Below are 25,773 nucleotides of genomic sequence, written 5' to 3'. Positions count from 1 at the left end.
CGTGTCCTGACGGAGCGGCACCGCCAAGGGCTGGTGGGACACGGGCGGGAGCAGGTGCTCCGTGGCGGACCAGGACCAGGACCAGGACCAGGACCAGGACGGATGGGCAACCGCGGGCCAGGCGGACGGCGGCGGGCCGGGCAGGCTGCGCTGGGCCGGTGGCGGGCGACCGGCCGGAGGGTGCGGGACCCCCGGCAGAGCCGCCCCCCGGCCCCTGACTTACTCTTGAGGGCGGCGACGAGCGACTTCCCGTCCTTAATGAGCTCCTTGATGAACTTGTTGGTCTTCTCCAGCTCGGCCTCGTGGGAGCGGAGCCGTTCCCGGAACTGGGGGCTGTCCAGGCAGCACTCGCTGAACTCCAGCGCCGGCAGCCCCATGCTGCCCGCACCCGCGCACCGATCACCACGCACAAATTAAAAAAAAAAAAAAAAAAATTAAAGGTTTGGGGTTTTCTTTTTAAGGCGAAGCGCGCTCCCGCCCGCCTCTCCGGGGAGCTGGCGCCGCCGCGGGCGCGCCCCGGGAGCGGCCGGGCCGTGAGGAGCGGAGCGGAGCGGTGCCGGGCGCGGAGCCGAGCCGAGCCGAGCCGAGCGGAGCCGAGCGCTGAGGCGCGGCGGGCGGGGGCGGAGCTGCCGCCGCTCTGGGGCCGCCGCCCGGGCAGGGCCCGCGCGCCGCCCGCCCGCGCTGCCGCCGCCGCCGCCTCCGCCGCCCGCCGCCTACCGCGACACGCCCCCGCGCCGGGACACGGCCCCTCCCCGCGAGCGCTACCAGCCAATGGGTGGTTTCGCGGCGGCTCTCTCCGCCCCCCCCGACTCCGCCCACATCATCAGCTCAGCCAATCAGCCGCGGGGTGGGCGGTGCCTCGGGCGGGGGGGAAGCCCGCCCGGCGCGGGCCCGGCGCGGCCTGCGGGAGCACCTGGGGCCGGCCTGCCGGTGGTCGTGGGTGAGCCCCGGGCCGGGCCCCCGCCCGCCGCATCCGCGAGTGGCACTGAGAGACGGGACGGGTTACTCGAGGGCCCCGCTGCCCGCGGACCTTCCCGGCCCGGGGTCGCAGGGCTGCGTGAAGACCCGCATCCGCCACCCGGTCCGTGCCCAGCTGGTTGGGGCCTCTCCGGGCTGCAGCTCTGCACGCTTTTCTTCTCATTAAACATCAGCGCCGGAGATTATTGCCCGGGGTTTAACAGCGCGAGTTGAGGAAAATAAACCCTCAATCTCTTGAACGAGCTGGTTACGGAGGGGCACCGGCCCCAGGCACCACCACCTCCCTGCGAGCGCGTCGTCTCCAGCCCAGCGAGGGACACGGGGACCGGCAGGACAGCTCTGCATTGCCACGCACAAACCCGGCCGCTTCTCCCCGCAGCCCGTTTTCCTTCAGGAACACACCAGGAATTTGGCCCGAGCGCAGCAGCTGCCTCGTCACCTCCTTCCCTTGGCTGGGAGCTTCCAGGAGCAAACTGTGGCCCACAAAACAATTGCTCCTCCTCATGGTTTTGGCTCTGGCTGCCATAAGGTGGACGGTGGCTCATCGGCAATAAAACGGGAGAGACCGGCGGCGGCCCCGCAGATCTGGGAAAATCCATTCTCACCATAAATGATGGCACCATGTCAAGAGCAAGCCACCCCGCAGCCTCCCCCCCGGGCAGAGACACGCACGTACAAGCCGGCGATGGCCTCTCACCCCAGACTGTGACAAACAGACACATTTGCGGATAATCCCCGGATGACTGGAATTCCCCTTTTCTCCCCGGCTCAGCCATTCAGGGTGGCGAGGAGGGCGCGGGGCGGCTGCCTCTCGGCAAACACGAGCCCATGCACCGCACAGCGAGCGCGTTCCGGATCAAGCGCGGCGACAGGGCGGCATTCCTGTCAAGTCAGCCATGAAACGCAATGCGAAGCTGGTGCCAGCTTTATGCTTTTTTGCAAACTGGGGAAGATGGATGGTCTTGCACAAAGCTTGGCACCACATTAAAAAGTTAATCCACCTATGTTTTCCAGCGGATGGGTGCAGGCGTAGCAACCTGATACCGGCTCAACCTTTTGTCTCTGCTTTTTTTATGCACTAGCAGGTCTAAAGCACGATTTTCTCAATCTTCACACCACAGCCTAATTCAGGCTGAGTCACTGCCTTCAAATATGGTTTGCGAGCCACATTTTTTTGGATGAGATCTCCTAATTATAAAAAAGGATGTAATACTAATTACATGCTTATCTTGTAGGCAGGATATAAAGTTTAATTAGCTGTCATTTACGCCATATGCATACAGCCCTATAAAAGCACTAGACGTTATTATTTGCCTTACACTCCTTAATTCTACACTGTACAAAGCCACAGGAGCACGTATTTTGGTTTTATCCTTCTACATTGCCATTGTTCATACTAAAAGAGTGTTCCGGCACTTACAGCTAATATGGAAGAACCTCTAACTAGATTTATAGGACACTGCCTTAGAGGATCAGAATATTTGGGGCTGGAAACTGAGGGTTTTTTCAGCACTTTTCCAGAACCACAGAAAGTAATGATGCTCATACTGTCATTTTCTGATGAGGACAGAATCAAGGCATTACAAAGCTCTGTCACACATGAAATACCGCACACACCACAGGACTGGAACTGAGGCCTCAGGCAGGCAGCGATTAATGTACCAGGTCATGGACTTGTCTCCTCTTTTTCCGGCTTACGCTGCATTTGTCAGGATACACTCGTGTTTGAGCCTAGAGTGTGGGAGCAGAGCAGGGCAGCAGACACTGGGGAGGAACAGCCATGGACATCTTCAGCCCAGTCTTCCTAGGATTGTGCATCCAAACTGTAAAAGACCACCACTGAAGGGGAAGACAAGCAAACGAACAAAAACATCAAACTTCCACATCTACCTGCCTGTAGCTAATAGCTTGCATCCCTTTGCAATCCCAGTGTATTTGCCTGCCTGCTTTGATTTATTTTTTAAGCAACTTAGTTGTCCCACCTCCAAGTGAGCTGAGTCAATTGGACACCATGTAGGGGTCCAGTAACACTGCCATTTAAACCGACAGAAACCTGCCCACTGATCCCCGTGGGTGCAGAGCTCGGCCCGCCGGTCTCCGGCAAGCGCTCCTCCGTGCTCTCCAAGGCTGCGCTTACACATACTTCCAGCAGATGAAAGCTGTGGCCGCCACCGCAGCCCCACACTCCCACCCCTGAGCCCGTCCTTGACCACACATTAACACATTCTCCCCTGCTCAGTCCCCAACCTGCATCCCACAGCTGACACACTCAGGGAGCAAAGTCAGCAGAAAACTAATCCAGCATTTAAAGAAAATTTAAAAATGAGCAGTTTCTACCTAGTTTAGCGCTCTCTGGGATCAAATAACCACCAGTGCTGGTGCAGGGGCGGGGGCCACCCCAGGCACCGCCAAGCAGGAGGAAGAGGGAGGCTGCAATAGCATCAGCTCAGATGAGCCTCAGCTGCACTTCCCAGCCCTCCCTCACACCAGCATCACCTCTAGGTGGGTCACACAATCAGCTGGATTAAGCAGGTTTGTTTGAGAATTAACAAATTTTTTTTAGAACTAGTTTTCAACTGGATCAGCATCCTAATCTGGCTGCACACAGCATCTCCCCACCTCTCTTTTCCTGCCCCTGTCCTTGCACTGGTGGCAGTGGTTACTGCACCTCTGTGAAACATCATTGCGAACACAGCAGGAACAAGCCACTTCTCCTCCAGGAAAGCTTTCTGCCAGTTAAATGAGACCAGTCACGTAAAGCAGGAGCCAGAGTGACAGCAGGAGTGGGAGGTGGGGAACCAGCCCCATCCCCACAGAGCAGCACTGAGCCACCACGTCAGCTCACAGCATCTCATGGCCCCATCTCCGCGGCCTCGGAGCGACAGATGCCCGCAGGGAGGCTGGTGCTGCAGTGCGTGGGCATCCATGCGCAGGGACCACAGTGCCTGCTTGGGGGTTGTTAAACCCAGTTATCCTGTGAGTGTTTTGTGTCAGGGGTTTTGGAGGCTGCCGTCTGACAGCTGACCCCCAGTCCCAGCAGCGTTCCCACTGCTTGTGGATATAAGAACCAGTGTTACCAGGGGAGGGAAGGTGGAAAACCAGGTCTCAAAACACCAGACGCTTGGGCACACTAATGCATTTCTTCAAACCCCAGGAGACTACAATGGGCATCTTGACTGTCAGAAACCAGGAGATACATGAGAGATTTCTTGGAATTGCCCTCAAGCAGCAATGTTCAAGGTCTGTTTGTTATATGACTATATATCACACTCACATCTTTCTTGCTCTCAAGGATTTTTTTTTTAATTGAACTAGGCACAGATGAAGCATTGTATGCAACCAAAAAAAAAAAGTGTCCCAGATAATACATTAGACCATTGCAATGAATCTACATGAATTCCCTGTTGTAAACCAAAGGGCATGTATTGACCTATTGTACTGACAACCTTCTGAGAGATCAGATCCTTGAGCTTGGACCTTTTGTTAGCTGTGAGTACAACTCCAGAGTAGACACCAAGAGCTTCCTCTTCTCCAGTGCAGCCATGTCAGCCTGGATATATGCTCTGGGTCTGTTCTAAACAGATAGACCTTTTCCATGTGGTTGGAGCAGATAGCATAAGAGACACCATCAGCATGACAGAGTGCTCCCTCCACTGAGCATTCATGAGTTTTACATATAGCTAACATGATTATACATACCTTACAGCAGAACAGTATCTTTCCTTCCTGAGTTGCAGCTCTAGCAATCACACATGAATTTCCACCTCCTTGATTCCTCTTTTCCCTTCTTCAGCTAACTTCTTTTCTCCTTGCAGTCACTCCTCCTGGCCTTCAGATAGTTTTGCAGGGGTGGGTGAGACAACCCAGAAGACAGGTCTTTACATGGAACAGCAGTAACATAAATGAGCCTCTGCATGGGGGTCAGATCTCCCTGAAGTGAAAAGCAAGCAGGACTGGGGTCCCTGCTCCCAATCTAGAAAACCTCTTTGGCTCCTAGCTTACACTTGTTAACCTCCAATAAATTTTTTTGCAAAACTCATCATTAGCCAGTTGTGCTACCAAGTGTTCCTGGGTTTCACAGACACCATAGGTTTGGTAAAAGTTCTTGGAAGCTGGTTTCATTTTGAATGGAAATATCAATGCAAGATGCTATTAGTCAGTCTGTGGTGTCCTACTTGCAGCAATGATCTCCCCATCTATTTCCTTCCAGGTCCCTGTATCTGTTGTTTGTGCCTTGGGCAATCAGTTATTCTCCCCCACAGAGAGCGTATTACTGTAACTATAGCTGCTACAAGGCTGTTGTCTATCTTAGGGTAATTGGCTTTGCCTCGTGTTTTTGCTCTGCAGCAGTCACACCCATTCATATGTGCCCGGGACACGCCAGCTACTTACAGCACGGTCTTTGCCAAGCCACTCGCCTGGCACGTGCCTCTCGGAGGCATCTGGGAGCACTGGGAAGAGAGCAGGAATCACAGGGACAAAGCCCACAGGCATCGCATCTGAGGGGAGCTGTCTCCAGAAGAAGACAGCACCGTTTCCTTTCATCTTCCTGGCAGGTGTCAGAGCAGATAGACCAAGACCCAAGCTTCCAAGTGCAGCAAAAGCACAGGAACACTTCTTGGGCTTGAGAGTTTTCTGGTGCTTGTGCATTTAGCCAGTTTAGGAGGTTTGTTTGCCTTGATTTCTTGTTAAAAGAAAACTTTTTCAATATTCTTCAGCTAAGACACTGAGAAGCCATCTATACCCTTGACCCTTCACCTGAACCCTCAGTTTTGCTAACCGGGCCAGCCCTTTCACACTGGCAATAAGGAATAAGGCTTGCTGCAGGAGGTGGCACATTTCCCAGCTCTGTTGATTTTTGGCATAATTCTTCAGAGTGCTGTTTGCCTCCTCCCTCCCCAATTTCGGTGGCAGCTTACTTACATTTTTACTACTTCATTAAGGTTTATACTCTGCTCCAACACCTGCCCTGACTGCTAACCTCCCTCCTCCTGTTCAGGTCCATGACCCCAAAACCCACCTGCTGTCAGGACCCTCCCCAGGGCACAGAGATACTCATGAATCCCTTCTGCTTTTCCTAGCCTGATGTTATGCTTTGACTTTTGTTTCCAGGATGATGATCCTCATGGTGCTGGAGCCAGGCTTCTACATTCAATGTCTCCTTTATCTTCCCTTAATTTGGTGGTGGTAATGGTATTGATGACTGATGATCAAAAGCACCATGAGATCCTTATGCTGAAGTACCACAGAAGAGCAGCTTTTAGAATTGTCATGTTTGGGTCTGTGGTCACACTGCCCTGCCCAGGAATTGAACATAAAATAACTTACAAAACAGAAACCTTATTTTAAAGAGTAATGCCTTAATCAGGAGATTGCAGAGGCTCAGTTACCCAGCAGCACAAATCCCTGTTTGATTCAAGCCACAATGACCCCTTCTCCATCTCATTTTAGAGCACCATTCACACTGTAAATGTTAACGGCACTGTGCGTACACGTCAAGACAGAACAAAGCACTGCATTATTATCTGTTATCTGCAGCATGATTTAGTCTGTGTTAAAAATCATGAAGACAGTGACTGCGTGGTCATAACTTCTGGAGATATGACGATCATTCAAGCACAAAGACAAGGGTAAGAAATTACTGGGTCAGGGAACTAGGATGTCTAGAGGCATTTAGCACATTTAACATGATGCAGAAAGAACACAAATAGAGGGACTTCACTGCTTACATGTATGCATTTGTATATATAATTACCTTCCAGGCAAAGACAGGGTTAATTGCACTGAAGATCACCATTTCCTTGCTGATGGTCCAGGTTACATCTCACCCTGAGAGAAGGGTGGGCTTCCAGCTTCACTTTGCCCTTCATACCTGGTTTTTTTTTTCTTCACTGTGCTGCCCAAGAGCTTCACTAGCTCCTTTCCCATCCAGGCCTCCCCTGCAGAGGGATTCTGTGGAGCAAAGTGGTGGTTATTTAGCAAGCTGGTGGGGGGAAAGAAAATCTGCTCTCTCTGCAGCTGCCAGAGTAGCAGCAAAGGAAACATTACTACAAGCCCTGCAGGGAAGTTCTTACTGACACAAAAACAACAAGTGATACTTAAGTAAGAAGAGTTTCTAGCTTGGGATTTCTTGGGGTGAACCCCTTAAGAGGAGACAAATAGCAGACAAGGAAAATCCACCATGAGATCTAATGCAGTTGTACTGGTCCCCTATTCAAGCCCACAGATCTTGGAGGGCTGAGAACATCCCAGGTCTCTTCTACAACTTTTCTTGCACCTAAGCAAGTTCAGATAACATCCCCTGAGAATAAGAAAGGCTCAGAGCAGCAGGTTTCCCCAGGTCCCAGCTGACACAGCCGTAACCCCTCAAAGCAAGCTGTATTTGCCAGTGTGTGCAGAAAGCCTTGCTGTGGAGCCAAGGTGACCCAGCACCGTCACGCACCCGTAGCTCCTCCACCCCAGGCCCATCAGGGCTGCTGGAGAGCGCGCCAGCTCGCACCATAGGATGGTGCTGATGTATGCAAGGCTCCAGCACTACTGGGCCTGCAGCTAAGGCCTGAAGTTAAGGATTAAACCGACAGCCATACTGAAATTCCTGTGGGACTACATCACTGCGATGAAAAGGTTTCTGAAAGAAAGAAAAGTGTTGGTCATAGATGTTCTCTAAATTCCCTGGGAAGCTTTTCCTAGAGGAAAATAAGAGGACTGACAGGTGCATTTTGGGCAGGGACAAGGCATCAACCAGGCTGCCCAAGCTACAGCTAAACACACAAAGGCAAAGCCAGAAACAAGTCCTCAATTAAATGGAAAAGTGAAATTAGTCATGCCCCTGGGAATCACTATAGCACAGGAAGCTGAAATGGAAAAGTAGTAAATTAACCAAGGGCTATGAAATCTTCAAAGATGTTCATGGAAGAAGTATTTAAATAACAGGGTTAATTATAGATATGACAAAGTTTCATTGTCAGGAAAGGCCAAACAGTCTGTCTATTCTTACTCTCATTTTTTTCAGGAAATATGAAATCTCATCGAAGGCCCAGCCAAGCAGCTGCCACTCATTTCCTCCACAAACACAAAATATTAGCCTCTATCCATGTTCTACATGGGAGCTTTGGTCTCATAATGCTCCGTGGAAAAACACTTCCACAGGTCATTTGTGGTGGGGAGAGGGAGCAACAGGCAGAGGAGCGGAGGACCCCGGTGAGCTGGCGATGTAGGCGCGGGTGACCCTCTCCCAGAAAGGCTTACTGATGTGCACCTTGGAGATGGAATAACAGCAGTCAGCACCCAGAGATGTAACCTACCTTTTTTACACCTAGAACTTACCAAAGGCTGGAAGTCAATCGATTTTCATCAGAGACATGCCACATATCCCCTTTGAAAACCATCACGCAGATTCATGCCAAGGAATTTGTACATTCCTTAGCTCTCCTTTGTAAGTGACACCTTTAGAATTAGACAGGTTAAGGGAGAAAATCATAGTCTGACACAGCCCAGGCATCAGATTCAGCTGGAGCTGCAGCCTTGAGAGCCCAGTTGTGCCAGACAAACCACAGGCTGCATAGCTAGGCAAGGAAACGAGCATTGCATGAAACCCATAAAGCAATTCCCAGCTTCTGCTGTTTGTGCAAAGCTTTCAAAACCCTCCTGGTTTGGAGGAGACCCACCACTCTGTGTTCCTTGGCAGGTTCTCCTTGCAGGAGCCTGCTTCAGCTTCTTAAGGCTGGACGTGGGAGGGGTACCAGGGCCCCCACGGGGCACTGGGCTCTGGTCACACCAAGGTGCAGTAGAGCCACAGACCAGCTTGCAGGGCACCCACCTCTGACAGCACCTTGCTGACCATGGGAGCCAGAGCATCAGAAACATAATGCACATCCTGAGCTTTCCAGGGCAGGCTGTGAATCAATAGCTGAGGGAGGCAGCTCAGAGTTAAACCTATTGAATTTAAAGTGACTCTTTTAAACCTCTAAGGCTATGAATCTTTGGCTTCTCACTTTCAGAGGAGGGCAGGGGAACAACCTAGGACAAGGAGGGGTGATTTTGAAGAGCAGCCAATACCCACAGCTCCCTTTTGAGTTGTAAGGGCTCAGCCCCACAAAAGGGCTTTGCTCTGCACCAATGCAGCACTGAAGAGCCGGCCATTGGAGCCTTTCCACCCATAACAGCAGCAAGCTTTTGCCAGGGTACATACCAACAAAATTCACCCAGATGAGCTCTCGTAGCAGAACCACATCCCCTGCCTTGAGCCCAAACCCAAGGCAGGAAGGCTTTTGGCCACCACCAGCATTAAACACCTACATGCTCCATTCCAGTACCCACCCCTACCTGCCTTTGGCTGCACAGGAGCTGGAGACAAGTCCCAGTACCGCAACAGCAAAGATCCCAGCACATGCCACTGCACCCAGGCTGGGTGCCCAGCACAGCCACCCCAGCCAGGGGCACTGTAAAGCTCCACCAAAGGCTGAAATTAACTCAAGCAGTGGCACTTAAACCCTGCTCCACCCTGTATCCCATCAGCACCAACACCCTGCAGCTGGTCCCTCTCCTGGCTGCACCTGGGGAGGGTGAGCCCTTCATGGAGAGCACCTGAAAGCCTGGAGTCATAGAATCACAGAAGGGACTTTGGAAGATCATCTAGTCCAATGCCCCTGCCGTGGGCAGGGACATCTTCCACTAGACTGGGTTGCTCAGTGCCCCATCTAACCTGACCTTGAACACTTCCAATGATGGGGCATCCACAACTTCTCTGGGGAACCTGCTCCTGTGACTCACCACCCACATCTTAAAAAATCTCTTCCTTGTGTCCCATCTAAACTGAGCCCTTCCCTTGGCCAGCACCAGCCCAAGGGGCAGAAGAGCCTTCGCCTGTCCTGCAGCTCAGTTTTTTCCCACTTTGGTGTTTGAGCCTGCGTGCTGTTGCCTGCCCTGTGCTGCTCCCAGCTTAGCATGGCCTGCACGGACCAGAGAAGAGATCCAGCTGTGAAAGAGCATGCCGCAGCTAGCTCAAATCCCAGTCCAACAGATGCTGCGGGCTCACTTTCTTCGCGTGTCAAAGTACAGTGGCAGGCTGTAATAAAACTGCAGACACGCAGTGGATAAACAGTCCCTCACAATCCCTCTGCCTAACTGTGAGCTGCCAGGGCGCGAGGCAGATGGGGACTACTTCTTGTAGGCGCCTTCTGGGGTGGTTTGAAGCCATACAAAACCTCCGACCACTTAAGTGGGGTTATATTATCATAAGACAATTCCAAGGAGAGGAATGTTTTCCCAAAATTTGTATAACCACTGGAAAAAAGTCACAAACCACTGTGAAATTGAGCTGAAGCTGTGTTTCCAGGAATTAGAACCAGAAGTTCCCAAACCAAACTCCAGTTTCCTTTTTGGAGAGTTTCCAGAGATGTCTGCTGCGCATTAGCCCTGGTACGACCCGTAAGATGGATGTAAGCACTGGCTCTCCCTATGTAAATATTAATTTCCTCCTGGTTCTGCTCAGTGGTCCCAGCCCTCGGTGTTCCCTCTTTTTCTGTCTCTGCTCCTGGAAACTGGATGGAGATTTTCCTCTCCCCCAGCTCTCAGTGACCACCCCTTACACACTCTCCTTTTGCCCTGGTGCTAGCTTTACATCAACTCTGTTGGCTTCAGTGGAAATTGTTTTAATTTTCATAATTACAGCAAGGCCACTGCCTTTCCTGGATAAAAATATCTTCAAAAGTAACTAACGGTATCTCCAAAATCCTGTGGAAATCCCCAATAACTATCCCAGCTTTGCCCGGAAACCCAGACAAAGGGAGTTGCTTTTGGCGCTGGGATTCAGAGGCAGGAGCTGGTCGCTGTGGCTCCTTCTGCCTAACTCTGCCAGAGGCTGCAGGACCCCAGCATCGCCGTACCCCGTGCCCACATCGCCTTTGCCTGTCGTTAGCTCTGCACTTCGTTTGGACCTTTTTCTGCAATCTCAGGGGCTGACATTTCCTTTTCCTTCTCTCAGCAGAAGATGGCGAAGGGCAGCTGAGCAGGAGGGTGCCTTTTCTCCTGGTTGTCTGCGGAGGTACCCAAGGGGCAGGGTGTGATGGGGGACCTTGGGGTCTCTGGGGGCCAGAGCCAGGCGGCTGAGGGGAACTGGAAGGGAGAGGAACAGAGACACTGCAGCCAGGCTGACTTACCAGAGAAGAAGAACAAGGAAACGGATTTGCATTTTAAGTTAATGAACTTAAGGAGGAAGATGAGGAGCTGCCCTGCAGGGAGGCATGCCAGCCCATGTTCCTGCGTCCAGCAGCCCACCCCACAGCCAGTGTGGGGTGGGACATAGCCACAGCAAATACCAGATTGTGTTAAACTGATTGTGGGGAGGTGAAAAGATCAGTAAAGTACCAATTCCTATGGCTCTGTGGTGTTACATTTCTCCATACCCCAGAGCTCTCCAAGGAGATGGGTAAGGACTGACGGGTAAAGACTGACGGTGCCGTTTCAGCGATGCCTGCAGCGGAGGCATGGCTAGATCCTGGCGCCTTGCTTAACCCACTTTTACCATGTCAGCATGTAAACATATCGCCCAGCCAGAAAACCTGCCTGTCCCCACAGATCGGTATGTTGGCTTCACTGTGCTTCTTGGGGACCAGGGGACTGAAGCTGCGCATGAGGTGTGCAGCTGTGGAAGCAGGAGAACAAAATTATCCTCACCATCTCAATTATTTTTCCAGGCATATATTTCGCCCATTCAAGGTTATGGCGTGAAGTGTCCTCACACTGCACTGTACATCTCAGCAAACGCAGCCATCGGGGCAGGGACACAGTAAGCAGATCTACCTCCTCACGTTCACCTTGCCGTAGAAAACCCCGTCGCTGCATCGTGTTTACTTTCACGGCAGTGTTTGCAGAGGACGTGCCCTTGAAGCATGCAGATAAGACACTGATGATTGGGAGCAATTTCATTTGCTAGTAAAAACATTAAGTGCCTGGAGAGCTCCTCATCTGTTACGTGCTGCAAGGGCACACAGGGCACCGCGGCAGCCCCAGGAGGTCCCACCGGCATCGCTGCCTGCTCTGCCTGCACCTGGCACCGTGACGGCCCCGGGAGGTCCCACCGGCATCGCTGCCTGCTCTGCCCACACCCGCAGAGGAGATGCACAGCCCAGCCGAGGGTCAGCTTCCCCAGGTCAGCATCAAGATGCCCGTCCCCCTGCAACACCCTCCCTTCCAGTCCTGCTTCTCTGTGGCTTCTCACTCAAGTTCCTGGGAGAGCAGCAGTCCCTTTCCTTACAAAGCTGTCCCTCCGAAACCAGTAACAATTCCTAATTAATGGGTCTGGCTCTATTCGTTCCTCTGCAGTTTGGGTTCCTTTGCTTTCGCCTTCCCCTGGCAGGACGCGGGAGGGCATAGGGTCTGTGCCAGCCGGGTTACATGTCTGTTTATATTCACTTAGCTTGTGAGATATGGTTTGAAATGGGCCTCTCTTAAAATAAATATGTTATTTACTGTACAATTAAATATTTGTTTCCTAGTGGGTTGGACTTGAGTGAACTGTATTTTCTACAATACTGTTTAAGCATGACTTACATTCTTTCCCATTGCCTTCATTTTTGTATCATCAATTTTCTTGCTCTTTCTGCCTTTATTAGCTGCAGTGAGGTTTTCCTGTGACTTTACATAGTAAAAAATGAAACAAAAACATTCAAAAGAACAAACCCAAAGATTTAAAAAAATGGCTTTGAAATTGATTCATCTTTCACTAATTTGATCTGTAGTGGCAAATCAAATACAGAGTATTTCTTAATTACTCAAAGAGTACTTCCCCGTGCAAGCACATTGGCCCAGTCTGGGCATGCAATTATTGTATTTTACAATAATAGTACCATGGCATACTCAAGTGGACAGTCACAGCCTTTGCCTGCAGATTATCTGGCTCACCAAACACTTCCCACGGCGGCCGTGTTTAGCTCTGGACGGGCTGTTATTTACAGGAGGACCCTGGCAGGGCAGGGCTGGGTTTCCTCGGGCCGAGCGCTGGCTGGGGCTCCCCACGTCCCCTGCAGCGGCTGCAGCATCTGACACGTTGTTCTGCGGGGACGGGACCAGCTCGCTGGCTGCGCACGCGTCTCCTCTGCCTGCCGGGATGCGCCTGGCTTAGCACCTCGGGCCAGGGCATGCTGGCAACGACCAGCGTGGTTTGAGTCCAGGAGAGGAGAGTTTGCAGAGCCCGTTTGGTGCAGCCAGTGTTTAAATCAAGCGTGGTGCCCGAGCCAGGAGGGTCTGGAGCAAGCCCTGCCCTGGGAGCCCCGCGGGTATCTCTGCCTGGCTGTGGAGGACCCGTCACCGCTGGGCGTTAGGTCACTGCACGGAGGTTTTGCCTGAAATATTTTTGGGGAAAAAATCAAGTACACCAAAATATATTGTCAAAGGTTATGTCAGGTTGCCCACATTTGATCGAAGGTGATTCCTGCTTTTGCTGTTTTCTAGACATACATTTCTTAAAAATATTTTAGTGTAAAAACCCAAATGATTTTCCTCACTTCTTCTGGAAGCAGGCGAGTTCTCCATTCGTTTTGTACTTCCCAGTCAGACACAGGCCGCACCATTTCCCCATGCGGCCAGGGGCCACGGTGCAGCCAGACCCCCCCCCAGCCAGGACAGTCATCCCCCGCGCACCGCAGAGCCCCGCACTCAGCACCCAAGACAAGGGCAAGCTGCGATTTTCTGGGTTAATTGCCAGGATGCCAGCAAAGGGGAGAGACAGAGATTTCTTTGTGCCGGCTCCAAGTGCCTCTGTTCCAGGAGAACGGCTTATAACCGACCTTGCTTTGTGTGGCCAGCCCTGGCTGACACTATTTGCACAAGTGGCTGAGCTGACAAAGACAAAATCAGGAATTCTTGGAGATTTTGGGCAGTGAGGTATCTCCTGGAGCAGCCCCCAGACACTGAAGCCCCAGTTTTGTTTTCTTCCTGGGGTTCAGATCAGAAAATCCAATGCCACAATGAGCAGACCTCATGTCCCAGAATGCGCCGCTGTGCCGGTGTCCCCGGGTTGCCCTCCCTCCCCTCCTGCACACCCAGCAAGGGAGGAAAAACCTTCTTAGGCAGCAAAGCAAAAGAAGAAAGATCAACCAGTGACACACATACAAAGAGCTGGGCTCCTTCAAGTCCGTACATCCATGTGACCTCCTGGGGTCCGGCGCGGTCCTGCCAGGTCTGGCCCCCCCGCAGCGCCTGCACCCAGCACCCACAGTCCCACCGGCACCGCGGGCTGCAGCCTGCTTACACCAAAACAAGGAAAGAAAAATCTGTTTCCATTGTCAAACATGTGGGAAATAAAATTAAAACCAGTCAGTAAAATATGAAAGTGGTATGACTGGTGATCAGTGTCACACGCTTTCCAGATGCAGAAAAATGTATTTTAAGGCTTTTGCTGCCCAGGCTTTCTGGGTGCTGGGCTGATGCCTGGTGCAGCCCGCGGCGCTGGGCTGGGTGCTGGGGGTGTTCTGTGCCCACCGGGTGAAGACAACAGAGCACAGCCCCACGGTGCTCCCCTGGGAAGCTCCTCGTGCCGCTCTGGAAGTGACTGCTGCGTGGTGAGCCCTTCCCAAAGCTGGATGAGGCTGCAGCAGCCCCCTCTCATCAGATGGGAGACACTGGCAGGCAGTGGGAAATTGCACGGGATATGTCCAGAGAAGGCGGCTCTTCCCAGGCACGGTGTTTTCCTCCAGCCCAGGAGCTGCGGCACTCGCACCGTGACCCCCCCAGCACGCCCAGCAGAGGCACGGCACAGGGACCAGCCAGGTCAGCTCTAGTGATGCATGCTCTGACGGGGCTGTGCGTAGATGGTACTTTTCCACCATTCTTTCAGAGCCGCCACTGCCGGTGATGGACACCGCTCGGGCTAACAAAGCAGTTTCCCAAGCGGGAAGAAAGCTGCCTTGGCTTGGCTTCCAGGGAAGTGGGGGCAGCTATGAAAGCTATGGAAACCACATAACAATCAGAGGAAAGAGGAAAGTGATGATAACGAGCAGATATCAGCTACGGGCCTTACCTTGGGTGGGTTTTGTAAACAAAAGCAGCTATGGCAAAGTGCAGATGTGCGAGGCAGTGGGCGATGCACCGCTTCCCTGCCCGTAGGAATTACCTGGGTGTCAGCAGCTCCCAAAGTCAGAAAGGTTAAAAGCAGCCAGAGCCGGATAACCTGGGCCCCGAGGAGCCTCCTGGGCTCTTTGTGTTTGTGTTTGGTGAGTTTTGGAAGACTGGGACAAGTGGAAACTGAGCGTGCTGGTGGGCTCTCGGCAGCAATGGCCCGCCAGCCCGGTCCTGTTCTTGGGAGAAGGCTGTGGAAGCAGATTGATGCTGGGCTTGATGGAGCAGGAACCGAAGGGAGGAAACAACACCGGGCAGCAGGGGAGTAGGAAAAATGAATTCTGTCAAGCTAACTTGATCTATTTTTAGATAAAACTGTAATTAAGTCAGTACTTGATAACAGCAGTACTTTTAAGGTAATAGGGCTTCTGTTATGTATCTGATTTGTAACAAATGCAATATGGCACATATTAAAAGAATCAGAAAATGTCTGCTGTCCCAGAAATGTAATTACAGGAGAAGATTCCTCATTTGGTTAGTGTATCCAGGAGAGTCCTTTGGGAATCAGCTCTTGACTCTAAACTAGTGCTGAGTGCAAGCAAACAGCAGTCGTTTCAATATATAAGGTCATCCATTAAAAAACAAAGGATAGGAGTCATTCTTCAAGAGGGGGTGATCCTTCCTGGGAAACGGTGACTGGAAAAGACCAAAGGGATCCTGGTGAATGAGCCAGGACTGAGAGCAATGTGCAAGACCACAGAAAAGACAAACAAAATTACTCTACTGCATGTCTGGTTGGGAGAGTGACTGGTTTTGACAGAAGTCAGGGTGAATGAGATGATCTTAATGAGAAACAGTCTTCCTGCCTATCTTCAATTCCTTCCTAATTACCTCAGCCGCAACCTGAAAGAGCAGAGGCCTGACACCACCTCCGGGTCACGGAGGAAGTAAACCCAAGCCCGGAGCAGCTGCAGCAGTTTTTGGGAGCCAGCAGAGGTAACCTGGGCCCCGGGCCCCCGGAGGTGGGTGCACCGCCAGATGTGCACCGTGCCAGCTGTATCTGCGGCCGGCTGGGCCATAGCTGCCAGCTCTGCTGCCACCCAGATGTGCTCCAACTGTGGATGCTGCAGCCGCGAGCACCCTCACCTGCACGGGCCTCACATACCCCGCAGCTACCAGCTGTGCCACAGCCACCCCAGCTGTGCCCGGGCTCCAGCTGTGCCCCAGCTCCAGCTGTGCCCCCCCGGCGGTGCTCGCTCCCCTCTTCTGTGCCATACCCCCCCACCTTTGCCCGCTCCCGCTTCTGTCCCAGCTGCGCCGCGTCCCCCAGCTGCGCCCCCCCCCGCATCCAGCTGTGCCCAGCTGTGCCCAGCTGCGGCCCCGCGGCGCCCCCTGGCGGCCGCGGCGCCTCCCGCTGCCACAAGATTTTCTCTGCTCCCTCGTCTTACCCGCCCTGTCCCCTCTTAAAAACCTCTAGTACGTTTCTAAAGTCATCGTTTTCCCCTCCAGCCCGCACACAGCAATTCCTCCAACGGGGACAAGCGGCTTCGCGGGAGCTTTTGGTGACCTACTGCTATCAGAAACACTCCAATTTGCAGAGAGTGCAAAAGAAAAGCTTTTACCCTGGTGGTGTTCACACGGAAAGAGTTCCTATCCCACCCTGAGAGGCAGCAGAGCATTTAATAGGTGTCAGAGAGCAACTCCTTATTTCACATAAAACTGGTTAATGGGAAGCAGGAAAAAGAAAACAATTTTATGTGTTATGTAAAGATTGTGAAATAGGCTGAAAAAGGAGTGGTTTCTAATTTTTGGACCTGAATTTTTCACTGATGTAGCACACATCTGGAATAACCCACTTCTCTGTAAGCCAAATCATACCTACCTCTGATTACAGTTTCACATTGTGGGTCCCGTCCTTCACCTGACACTTGCTGCCGTGTGCTGCCTGCCCGCGGTGCTGTGCAGTTCAGTGCCGGCTGCCGAAACTGGCTGCTTCCATAGCTGAACTGGGGACACTTCCTAGGGAGAGGGGAAATCCAGGTATCTCTGGGACTCTAACTTGTCCGAGCAAAGGTCTGACTGTGCATGCACCCTCTCCCAGCTGCAATAAGCCCCCTCGCCCTTGTCCCTGCCCTGGGCCGACTACACAGTGCAGAAAGTCCCCAGCGGGATCAGCCCCATTACACAGGCACCTCTGGTCTTCAGCACAGGAATCTTTAATGAGTTTTATTCATGCAAAGACCCAATTTAGGGAATCAAATATGCCATAACAGCATCCACTCTTCCCGCCACCCACCATGAAAGGGCAGGGATGTGTCCACATGCGACGTGCATGTGGGGACAGGCGAGACACAGTGCCGCATCCCAGGCATTCATTTTCTGCCCCACTCCTGCCCACACAGGGGGTAACTCCTGCCACCCACCGAGCTGGCAGAACCAGGCTGTCCTTCCCCAGCACCCCACTGGCACCCTTCAACTTTCATCCAGAGGGCTGAAAGACATAAATGGGATAAAAATAATCAATCAATCAGCCCTGCCAGTGCTGAGCATGTGGGGCCAGAGGCACAAGGATGTCCCCAAGGACCCATCCCCAGAGGAGGAGGCCCCAGGGCAGGGAGGGACAGGACATGTGCACGCTGCAGCACGGGGTCTGGCCTCCCACACATCGTATGGGGGGGCCCCCAGCAGCCCCCCGCCTCCCCCATGTCCATGCACGCCCATTTCCTCCAAGCACTGGTGGAACGCTCGCAACCTGCACGAGGGGGACGACGAGCAGTTTGCGGGGTCAGGCCTCACAACAGTTTATGTCTAGGCTGCTGCAAGCCGCGAGCATTTTTTTAATTTATCTCCCGTCAGCTTCCTGACAGGCTGTTTCTGGGGGGGAAACAGGCAGAAAGAGGGCAAAGAGTGCTGGGGAGACTTTGACTCTGCAGCTGTGCTGAGTCCTAGCAAGAGCCCTGGGGAACCCTGAGCGGGGGGTGCCCACGGGACAGGGCAGAGGGGCAGCCGGGCATGGCATGTTTGCCCTCATCCCCCGACTGCACAGAAGCGGTCTGGGGCTAGAAATGGCTCTGCAGCAAGAGAGGGAAAGGGCTGGGAAGCACACACCCAACGTGAGCCAGCAGCAGGGCTTAACCCTATCCTCCGGGCAGGCAGGCAGAGGTCCTGGGAGGCCCTTCACGAGAGGGGGGGAGGCAGGCTGCACTAAATCCTTGTCTTTCACCTGGGCTGGAGTCCAGCCCCAAAATAGCAGTCCAAAAACAAGATCACATGAGAGGAAAAAAATAGCAAGGCGAAGGATTATCCATACTTCCTTGTCCTATGTGGGTGCAGAGCGGCAGCCCACGGTGCCACTTTGGTCCCTGTGCACCGCTGTGCCCGCTGGCCGATGCCAGCTTTTGCCTGGGATCCGGCACAGCCCCGATGCCTGCGCCCATCTGAGGGACGCTGCCTTCCTCTGGAGCCACCCGTGAGTGGTGCGAGGGCGTTCGGGTGTGGGTGAGTGTCCCTCCAGGAGCTGCCTGGCCCCTGGGGAGCGGGGCGAGGGACAGGGTGACCCCAGGCAGCTCCCACCTGCCTCGGGGCAGGTCAGCAGCATTGCCTCCCAGCTGCCTCCACTGTGCTGCTGCCCGCACCACCGCCCAGCTCCGTGCACCCCGAGCCGACAGGTGAGTGCGTCCTCCAGCATCCCCCGGTACCCCCCGGGCACAGCGTCCTGGCAGAGCTGCAGCCTCGCAGGGGCTTTGCAACCCCTTCCCAAATGGTCTGCAATGCGCGTTCCTGGTTCCTGAACTCCTGGCCAAGTTTGCAGGCTCGGCCGGGTGTGTGTCGCTGGGGGAACAACTGGGGTTTCCTTTTCCTCTCTCTGGGCTCAGAGGCAGGGAGCTGGCAGGGAGGCAGAAGCGGGGGGACTTTCCACTCCAGTGCTGTTCCCAGCTTGTACTGGGCTGGTGGCACTTGCTGAGCCGTTACAGCAATACAGCTCCAAGAAGGATGAAACCAAAGCCTGGGACCTGGGGGATCTTGTGGGTCTCATTTTAAACTTGCCGAAAGTTTTGCCTAAGTCATCTCTGCTGCGTGATGGTGGTTTGGGGGGAAGACGAGCCGCTGGGGCAGCGTGTGCCGGGGTTGAGCTGCCCGCACAGGCACTGCCTGCGTATGGCTGGGTGCCGGGCAGAGAGAAGCACCTACTGCTTCCTCGGGGCAGAAAGGGCTCTATGGTTAATTATTCACTGCACTTACAAACAACCCCAAGAAGTGTATATTATTTATGGGACTCATAGCCAAGGAGGCCCGTGGACATTCGAGGCAGCAAGGTGAGGAGGTTCCTCACCCCAGACCGGAGCAGGAGCCATCGAAAGCCATCCCGAGAGCCTGGGAAATAACAGGGGCATCTGCTGCAATCAGGGCTTCCCAGGCAGGGCTGGGGAGGGCAGGAGCAGGCAGAGCTGGCTGTGAAGGCGGTGACCCCCCCTCTTCGCCGGCTCGCGGTGCAGGGCAGCACTGCAGCAGGGCCCGGGGACCGCTGCGGCACCATCGGCATCTGGGCTTTGGCCAAGGCACTTCTCAGCGCAGGGACTTTCTGCTCATCTTTCTAGTGACGAGCACGGGAGCCTGCTGCTGAAGCAAGTGTTTGCTCCGCGCTGTTGGCTCCGTCCCGGGGACGGCTGCCTTCAGGACGGGCAGAAAGGACACAGCACGAAATTTGGCAGGATACCATCAGTGGTGCCCCGTGCCCCACACAGCACCAGAGCTGCCAACTCCGACCACAACAGGGGTGTGAGGAGAGCCAGGCAAGCGGCGGGGAGGGCTGGGGGTGCGGGAAGGGGGTGCAATCTCCCTGCAGCTCTGAAACAAGGGGGATGTTCCGTCACGTGAGAAAATGGAGCGGTGTTTCCTCATATCCTAACAACCCCAATGCCTTTCATCCAGGAAAGGCCGAACCAAAGCCAGGGCCACTCTTTTTTTGAGATTCAGAAATGTTTGGCTATATCTTTCTTATTTTTTTTCCTTCTATTTTCAACATGTGGCTGAAATGCCAGGAGGAAATCTTGTGTGGGCATGTTCAAACTAAAAAAAAAAGGAATATTGATATGCTGGGAAGGCCCAGAGTCTACCTGTGCTGTTGGATGCATTAGGAGCCATCCCCACTAGCTGCTGTTAACTGCAGTCAACTAGAATATGTTTTTATCAAAACGTCTGCGCTCAGTATACTTTCAGTCCGGACTGCCTGTCCAAATACACGGACTCCATGTGAGCCGGAACTAAAAGCCTATTCTAAGCGAGCCTTAGATAACACAGCTTAAACACCACATCAAAGCACTCGTGGAGGCAGGCCAAGCTGTGAAGTCATCGCACTTGCTTCTCCAACGCTGCAGCCAGCTAACACGCAGCCTCCGCACGCCATGCAGCCTGCACCCCACCGCCGGCACCCCATAAGCCCACCACCGGCACCCCGCGAGCCCACCGCCGGCTGCCCACGAGGCCGAGGCCCCGGTGCAGAGCCGGCATCAGCACCAGGCACAAGCTCCCGTCCTTGGGGAGCTGGAGCCGCATTTTATCAGGCTGACAGCGCTCTCGAGAGCATTTCGGCTTTTAAGGCCAAGCTCTCCGCAGCCCGAAGCAGGGTGCCAGGGTTAACGAAGGGTTCCCTGAGCCCCCTCTCCCCGGCTGCCCCAAGGGGAGGGCAGAGACCCCCCGCTCCTCGCTCATCGGGGCGAGGGGCTTTGTTGCCTTCCCCGGGGCCGGGGGGGGGGGGGGAATACTGAAATAACCGGCGCTTGCACAAACCGCCATGGACCGCAGGGATGGGAAGGAGAAAAGCGAGGAACAGAAACCACGGCTTTTCCTCCAGCTTTGGGGGTTTGGTTGGGGTTTGGTTTTTTTTTTTTTCCCCCTTTCTCTGCCTCCACCGCGCCGCAGTCCGCGCGGTCCTCGGCGGGGGGAGGCTCAGCCCCAGCCCCAGCCCCCGCCCGCTGGGTTGACCTGACGGTCCGGGCAGTGCAGGCAGCTGCCTGCAACCCGCCCCCCCCGCCCCCCCCCCCGGCGCAGGTGCCCGGCCCCGGGAGGGGTGGGAGCCACCCAGCACCCCCGGCCCCCCCCCGCCGCCGGTCCCGCCGCCGCCAGGCAGCTTTTCATCATCATCTTCCTTTTTGTTGTTGGTGGTGGTTTCGTTTAATTCTTGGTATTTTGTCCCTTTTCTCCCCTCGCTCGCACACGGCAGAGCCGCAGCCGGGAGGAGCGCGGAGCCGGCGGTAGGTGCCGGGGCGGGGGGCTGGAGGGGGGGGAATCGCGGGCAGCGGCGGGACGTGGGACCCCCCCCCCACCCCCCCAACGCCGGGGGCGATGCAAGCGGGGGAGGCGGCGGGGCTGAGCCTGCCCACGCGTGTCCTGCCAGCCCCACGGCTCCCCGCGGGATGCTCGGACACCCGCGGGGGCTGGAGAAGGCGGCGGGGGTGGGTCGGAGCGCAGAGGTGGGCTGGGGGCGAGGGGGGGGGGCAGGTCCCTTCTGCAGGGCCGGCTTTAGGGTCTCAGGGGTGCTGCTCCCCACCTGGCTTGGCCAAAAAGCCCGAAGCCCGCAAGTGGCTGCAGAGCGCTGCTGCCGGGGGAGAGGAAGGCTGCAAAGAGCACGAGTGTTATCCCAAACGGCAGTCTTGGAATTACTGCGAATTAACCTAAAGCTTTGGGCAGAAGCCCGGATCAGAATTTGAATCGGAATATAAAAAAACACATTTTAAATAGCAAAACACAATATTTGGACCATTAAAAAAACCCAAACAAATAGGAAGTTTGTTGAAATGACACAGCACTATAAAGTGGTTCATTTCTGATGAAAAAAAAAAAAAAGTTTCCTTAAAAAAAAAAAAGTCCTTGGGCCTACTCTAGCCAGACACCCAAGTCCTACTGAAAAATATTTTTCAACTCGCATAGGATTCTGTAAGTTCAGATCTTACTAGAAGCAATTGTGCGTAGCCAACCTCTGCTCCCTCAGACCTTTTCCTGCCCAAAGGGGTAAGCGCTGAGCATCGCCTCCTCCTCCTCTGGCTCTGGAGCCATGGCTCCCCGGGCTGTTCTGGTGTCCCCCGGTCCCAGCAGCATTCGGGATGGGTCGTTTCAGTCGGGGCCATGCAAGCCAGCAGGGAGGGGTCAGGATCCAGTCTGGGAAGTGCTGGTGAGGGAGGTAAGAAGAAAATGAGTAAAAGCAATGGTTGAACAAGACAAGATGGAAGCAAAGCAGGTTAAATTAATTTTGTACGACTTGCCTGGTTTCCTGGCCGGACACCCAGCGACAGCCGGCTCCGTGCCGTGCCATTTGCACAGACGCACCCCGAGCCGGCTCAGCCCCCCGCTTTGGGCACGTGCCCCTTGCCTTGCGCGGGGGCTTCGGAGGCCGAGCACCGGCTGAGACCCACATGGCCCAGGGTGCTGCTGCCGTGTGGGTGACACGTCGAAGGTGCCTCAGGGTCTCACACGTGAGCTGCCGCCCCCCACCCTGCCCATCGCTCAGAGGTACCAGTACCTCCCAGCGTGCCCCACCGGCCCCGTCAGCAGCCCTCCGGATGGCTGCCGTGGCCGTCCCGGTGGGAGCATCACCTCGCCACTCCCCGGCTCCCGGGTTTGCTCCCTGCTCCAGTGAAAGCTGCGCGCGAGCACCCCAGCATCACCCCATCCCCATGGGCTGCCGGACCCGACACGCTGGCTGGGAGATGGGCTGCGAAAAATGGTAACGGGGAGCCCAGGCAGCTCTCAACCCCTGCGGCGATCGCGTGAGATGTATGGGAAGAATCTGCACAAACAGGGGTCTAAAGTTTAATCGGTTCCTAAGGGCAGGACTGGGCTCGGTGGCGATAAGGCAGCACAATGTCCAATTGTTCTCCCCGCAACACCGGCTCGGCCCCACTTCCTCTGGCCGCCGGAGCCGCCGCTCCGAGCACTCGGGATGCGCAGGAACATGCACTTTGGATTAGGGCTGGAGAGAGTTCGGGTCCACCGAGGTCTCCAGCCAGACCCAGAGCTTTGCAAGTCCTTTGGATAAACTTTCCTTCCCAGCTCCACCCCAGCCCAGGGGATGGACTTTCCCTCCCAAGCTCCCCAAATGACTTTGGCCTTCCTCCCACTCCTGAGACCTTGATCTTCCTCCCAACCGAGGCAGCTCATCATGCAGCTGGCTACGGCTCCTTCCACTTTATTCCCCGTCAGCTGCATGGCTCGGCTCCTGCCCGCTGCTCCTCGAGCCGAAGCCCTGCGGTGCCCAGGACCCCTGTCCTCGGGCGCAGCGCTGACGGGGAGCTCTTACCTCTGTGTCTCCCTGTGTCTGCTTTATCTGCATTTTCACCTTGGCTAAATGGCACGAACAAGCCAAGACGCTCATGGAAGGGGAGCAGCGGGGATGTGCGGGGGCTCGGCTGTGCACAGCACCTGCGCCCGCCCAGCCGGGGCAATTAGAGCTTGCAGCAATTTGTCTTTATATTTGGCATCTTTGGTTTGGCTTAGATAGCAGTTAGCAGCTCAGAGCATAGTTGTAATGAGGAGTTAGGGCTAAGTCACAAGGCCCATAAGGATAATAACTGCGGCAGTTTTATTTCAGTCTCTCTCCTCTTATTTCAGTGTGCTTCCAATGATGCACTCAGAAGAGACCAAAATCAGAATTTCAAGCACCTTTTAAAATATTTGTTTTCTCCTTTGATGCCAAGTCAGAAAGTAAAAAAATAACAGAACTTAGCACTTAGGAAGGACCTTTCCCGCTCCTCTGCACCCCCAGGTTTTTCTCCCCTCTGGGGCCGTGTCTACCTGTTGCAGGGAAAATTCTGGGGTTGTTTTGGAAGTGCCACTGCCCCGTCCCTGCAGAAATCAGCCTCCTTTCAGCTGGATGGTTTTCACCAGCTTCAAGATGCTGGATGTGGCCCTTAATTAGCGCAGGAACCCAACCAAACCGCAAATGCTTCCATCCATTTCTCAGCCAGCCCATATTTGCGTGAGCCACAGCCTGGGGGAGGAAGCACCAAGAAGGACTTTTAAGAGACATTGCAATCCTGAACCACAAGCATTTCAACAGGAAATAAGCCTAGCTTTAGGGTACTAATTAGAGAAAGTAAGTTGTAACTTTTCAGTGAGGAAGCAATCACCGATTTTTATTTTAATGGTGTAATAATTGCTAGCTGGTGATTGAGTCAGTCCCGATCTTGTGCTGCCTGTGGATCCCATGCTGGCAGTGTGTCCTGGTTTCAGCTGGGATAGAGTTAGTTAAGTGGCTGCATCCACTCTCGGGGTGCCCACGACCACCCTCAGGATGAGGTTTGCTGTGGGTGCTGCTCGTGAGGGTGCCGGGGCGGCCGCGCACAGCCTCAGCATCCCTTGCAGTAAAACCCCTCACCTGCGCTGCACCACCCTCCCCTTGGCTCCGCGCACCCACGGGGATGGGGACGGGGGTTATTTCTTACTCACTTTGTCTGGCAGTGGTCAGTTTGGGCTCTTCCTCTTGAGTCTTTTTTTGTCTGCAAATATTTGCCTCCGTTTGCCGAACTTGCAGGGTTGGAGGATGCTGGGTGATTTTCCTCCACAGAGGACAGATACAATTTCCCAGGGATTGTTTGCCGTGGGAAGCGGCTGTGCAGTTTTCGGGGGCGAGGAGCGGCATTTGCTGGCACAGCCGACAGCGGTGTAGGCTGGGAGCCTGCTGTCCCACCGAGACCTGGCTGTCTGGGTCAGGCAGTTCACGTGGTGCTGGGCCAGAGTCCGTCCATTTTCAGGGGCTTGGCAAAGGCTTTGAAGACCACCGTGTGCCTGAGGAGGGCGACCGGTGGTACGTGCATCCTGGGGGGCAGCTGCAACGTCCCGTATCCCAAATCCCATGTCCCATGCCCTGCAGGCTCCAACCGAGACCACTGCCAGGCTCCAGTTACAATCTGGCCACGTGCTTGGTTACGTACGAGAGACCCTCTCGGGTCCAGCCGACCCACTCCGGGTGCACTGGAGACGCAGGTCCCAGTGGGACACCAGGCACCCCTGCCCATGAATCCCAGCTCTCCTAGCAAACGTCTGACGATGACTTGGGTGGAGGAGGAGGGGTGAAGAGGCACCTTCAAAGTGAACAGCAAGCACCCCTTTAAGAGCCAGATAAACTATGTTGTTGGTTTTTTTCTTTTTTTGCCCTTAACAGAACAGTGGACTTGCACACGCTTGTCCAATTCAGATAGCCTTTTCTAAGCCCAAACCTCTTGAGCCTCTGACCCTCACAGGCTCCCTAGACTTGCCACTTCCCAAATGCTGGTGTTACCTTCAGGTCCAACCACCACCTGTGGTCGGGGTGCCAGCGATGGCAGAGCCCGGGACTCGTGTCCGGAGAGGGGGCGGTTGTCTCACCCTCCGGGAGCAGCAGTCACGGCGGAGCGGTGCCGGGCACGGCTGCTTGCAGCCGCATCCCTGCGTGCTGCTGCGGGTCTGCTGGCTGGAGGGTGAGGGGGGCAAGGAAATAAATGCACGGGAGCACACGCATACTACAGAAACTCCTGTTAGCGTTTGGCTTCTGCTTAGCGGGAAATAAGATTATCAAACAAGAGCTGCTGCCTCTCGGAGCCTGGCGTCGTTTCAGCGTGCGATCCATCACGAGAGGCCGTGGGAGCGGGGAAGAGCTGCAGGAAGGCGCAGGGAAGGTGACTGGCGATGCCTTGACCCCCGGCAGCCCTGGAGGTCCCGGGGCAACTCCCATCAGAGTGGGGGTGTCAGCCTCGCCCTGTA

General features: G+C 54.5%; 3 protein-coding genes across 9 annotated transcripts in view; 1 reads left to right on the top strand and 2 right to left on the bottom strand.

Moving 5' to 3' along the window:
- The window catches only part of ARHGAP26 (Rho GTPase activating protein 26), a 155,695-nt gene extending 155,113 nt beyond the window's left edge, over positions 1–582 (bottom strand). The window contains exon 1 of one of the 2 annotated variants that reach the window (XM_029997869.2): positions 224–582. In XM_029997869.2, the coding sequence (XP_029853729.1) occupies positions 224–377 (154 nt within the window). In that variant the 5' untranslated portion in view covers positions 378–582. The remainder of the gene's footprint in view (positions 1–223) is intronic. The other variant, XM_029997867.2, reaches the window with a different exon arrangement.
- A 10,348-nt stretch (positions 583–10,930) lies between these two features.
- On the bottom strand, positions 10,931–24,474 carry LOC115334469. The gene is made up of 4 exons (XM_029998608.2): positions 23,773–24,474; positions 22,030–22,204; positions 16,919–17,055; positions 10,931–11,094 (listed from the first exon to the last, which is right to left on the bottom strand). The coding sequence occupies exons 1-4, from the start codon at positions 24,059–24,061 to the stop codon at positions 10,931–10,933; spliced, it is 765 nt and encodes a 254-aa protein (XP_029854468.1). The 5' UTR covers positions 24,062–24,474.
- FGF1 (fibroblast growth factor 1) overlaps positions 18,351–25,773 on the top strand; it is a 31,822-nt gene continuing 24,399 nt past the window's right edge. Inside the window, exon 1 of one of the 6 annotated variants that reach the window (XM_029997807.2) lies at positions 18,351–18,505. The gene's annotated coding sequence lies outside the window, so the exon portion shown is untranslated. Of the gene's footprint in view, positions 18,705–21,083; positions 21,291–25,773 lie in introns of those variants that run through there. The other 5 variants (XM_029997806.2, XM_029997804.2, XM_029997808.2 and 2 more) reach the window with 5 other exon arrangements.

Source organism: Aquila chrysaetos, chromosome 22, assembly GCF_900496995.4.
Source record: "Aquila chrysaetos chrysaetos chromosome 22, bAquChr1.4, whole genome shotgun sequence".
In the NCBI taxonomy this organism is placed as follows: Eukaryota; Metazoa; Chordata; class Aves; order Accipitriformes; family Accipitridae; genus Aquila; species Aquila chrysaetos.
The sequence above is the reverse complement of the archived record's forward strand: the minus strand, read 5'-3'. Positions and strand labels throughout refer to the sequence as shown.

Coding starts and splice junctions, on each gene's coding strand:
- LOC115334469 (XM_029998608.2), bottom strand. CDS start 24,061: ATGTCTCTTAAAAGTCCTTCTTGGTGCTTCCTCCCCCAGGCTGTGGCT. Junction 22,205..23,772: donor GGTGCAGAGGAGCGGGAAAG/GTCCTTCCTAAG, acceptor CTCCCTCACCAG/CACTTCCCAGACTGGATCCT. Junction 17,056..22,029: donor ACCCCTTTGGGCAGGAAAAG/GTCTGAGGGAGC, acceptor CCCTCTCCCTAG/GAAGTGTCCCCAGTTCAGCT.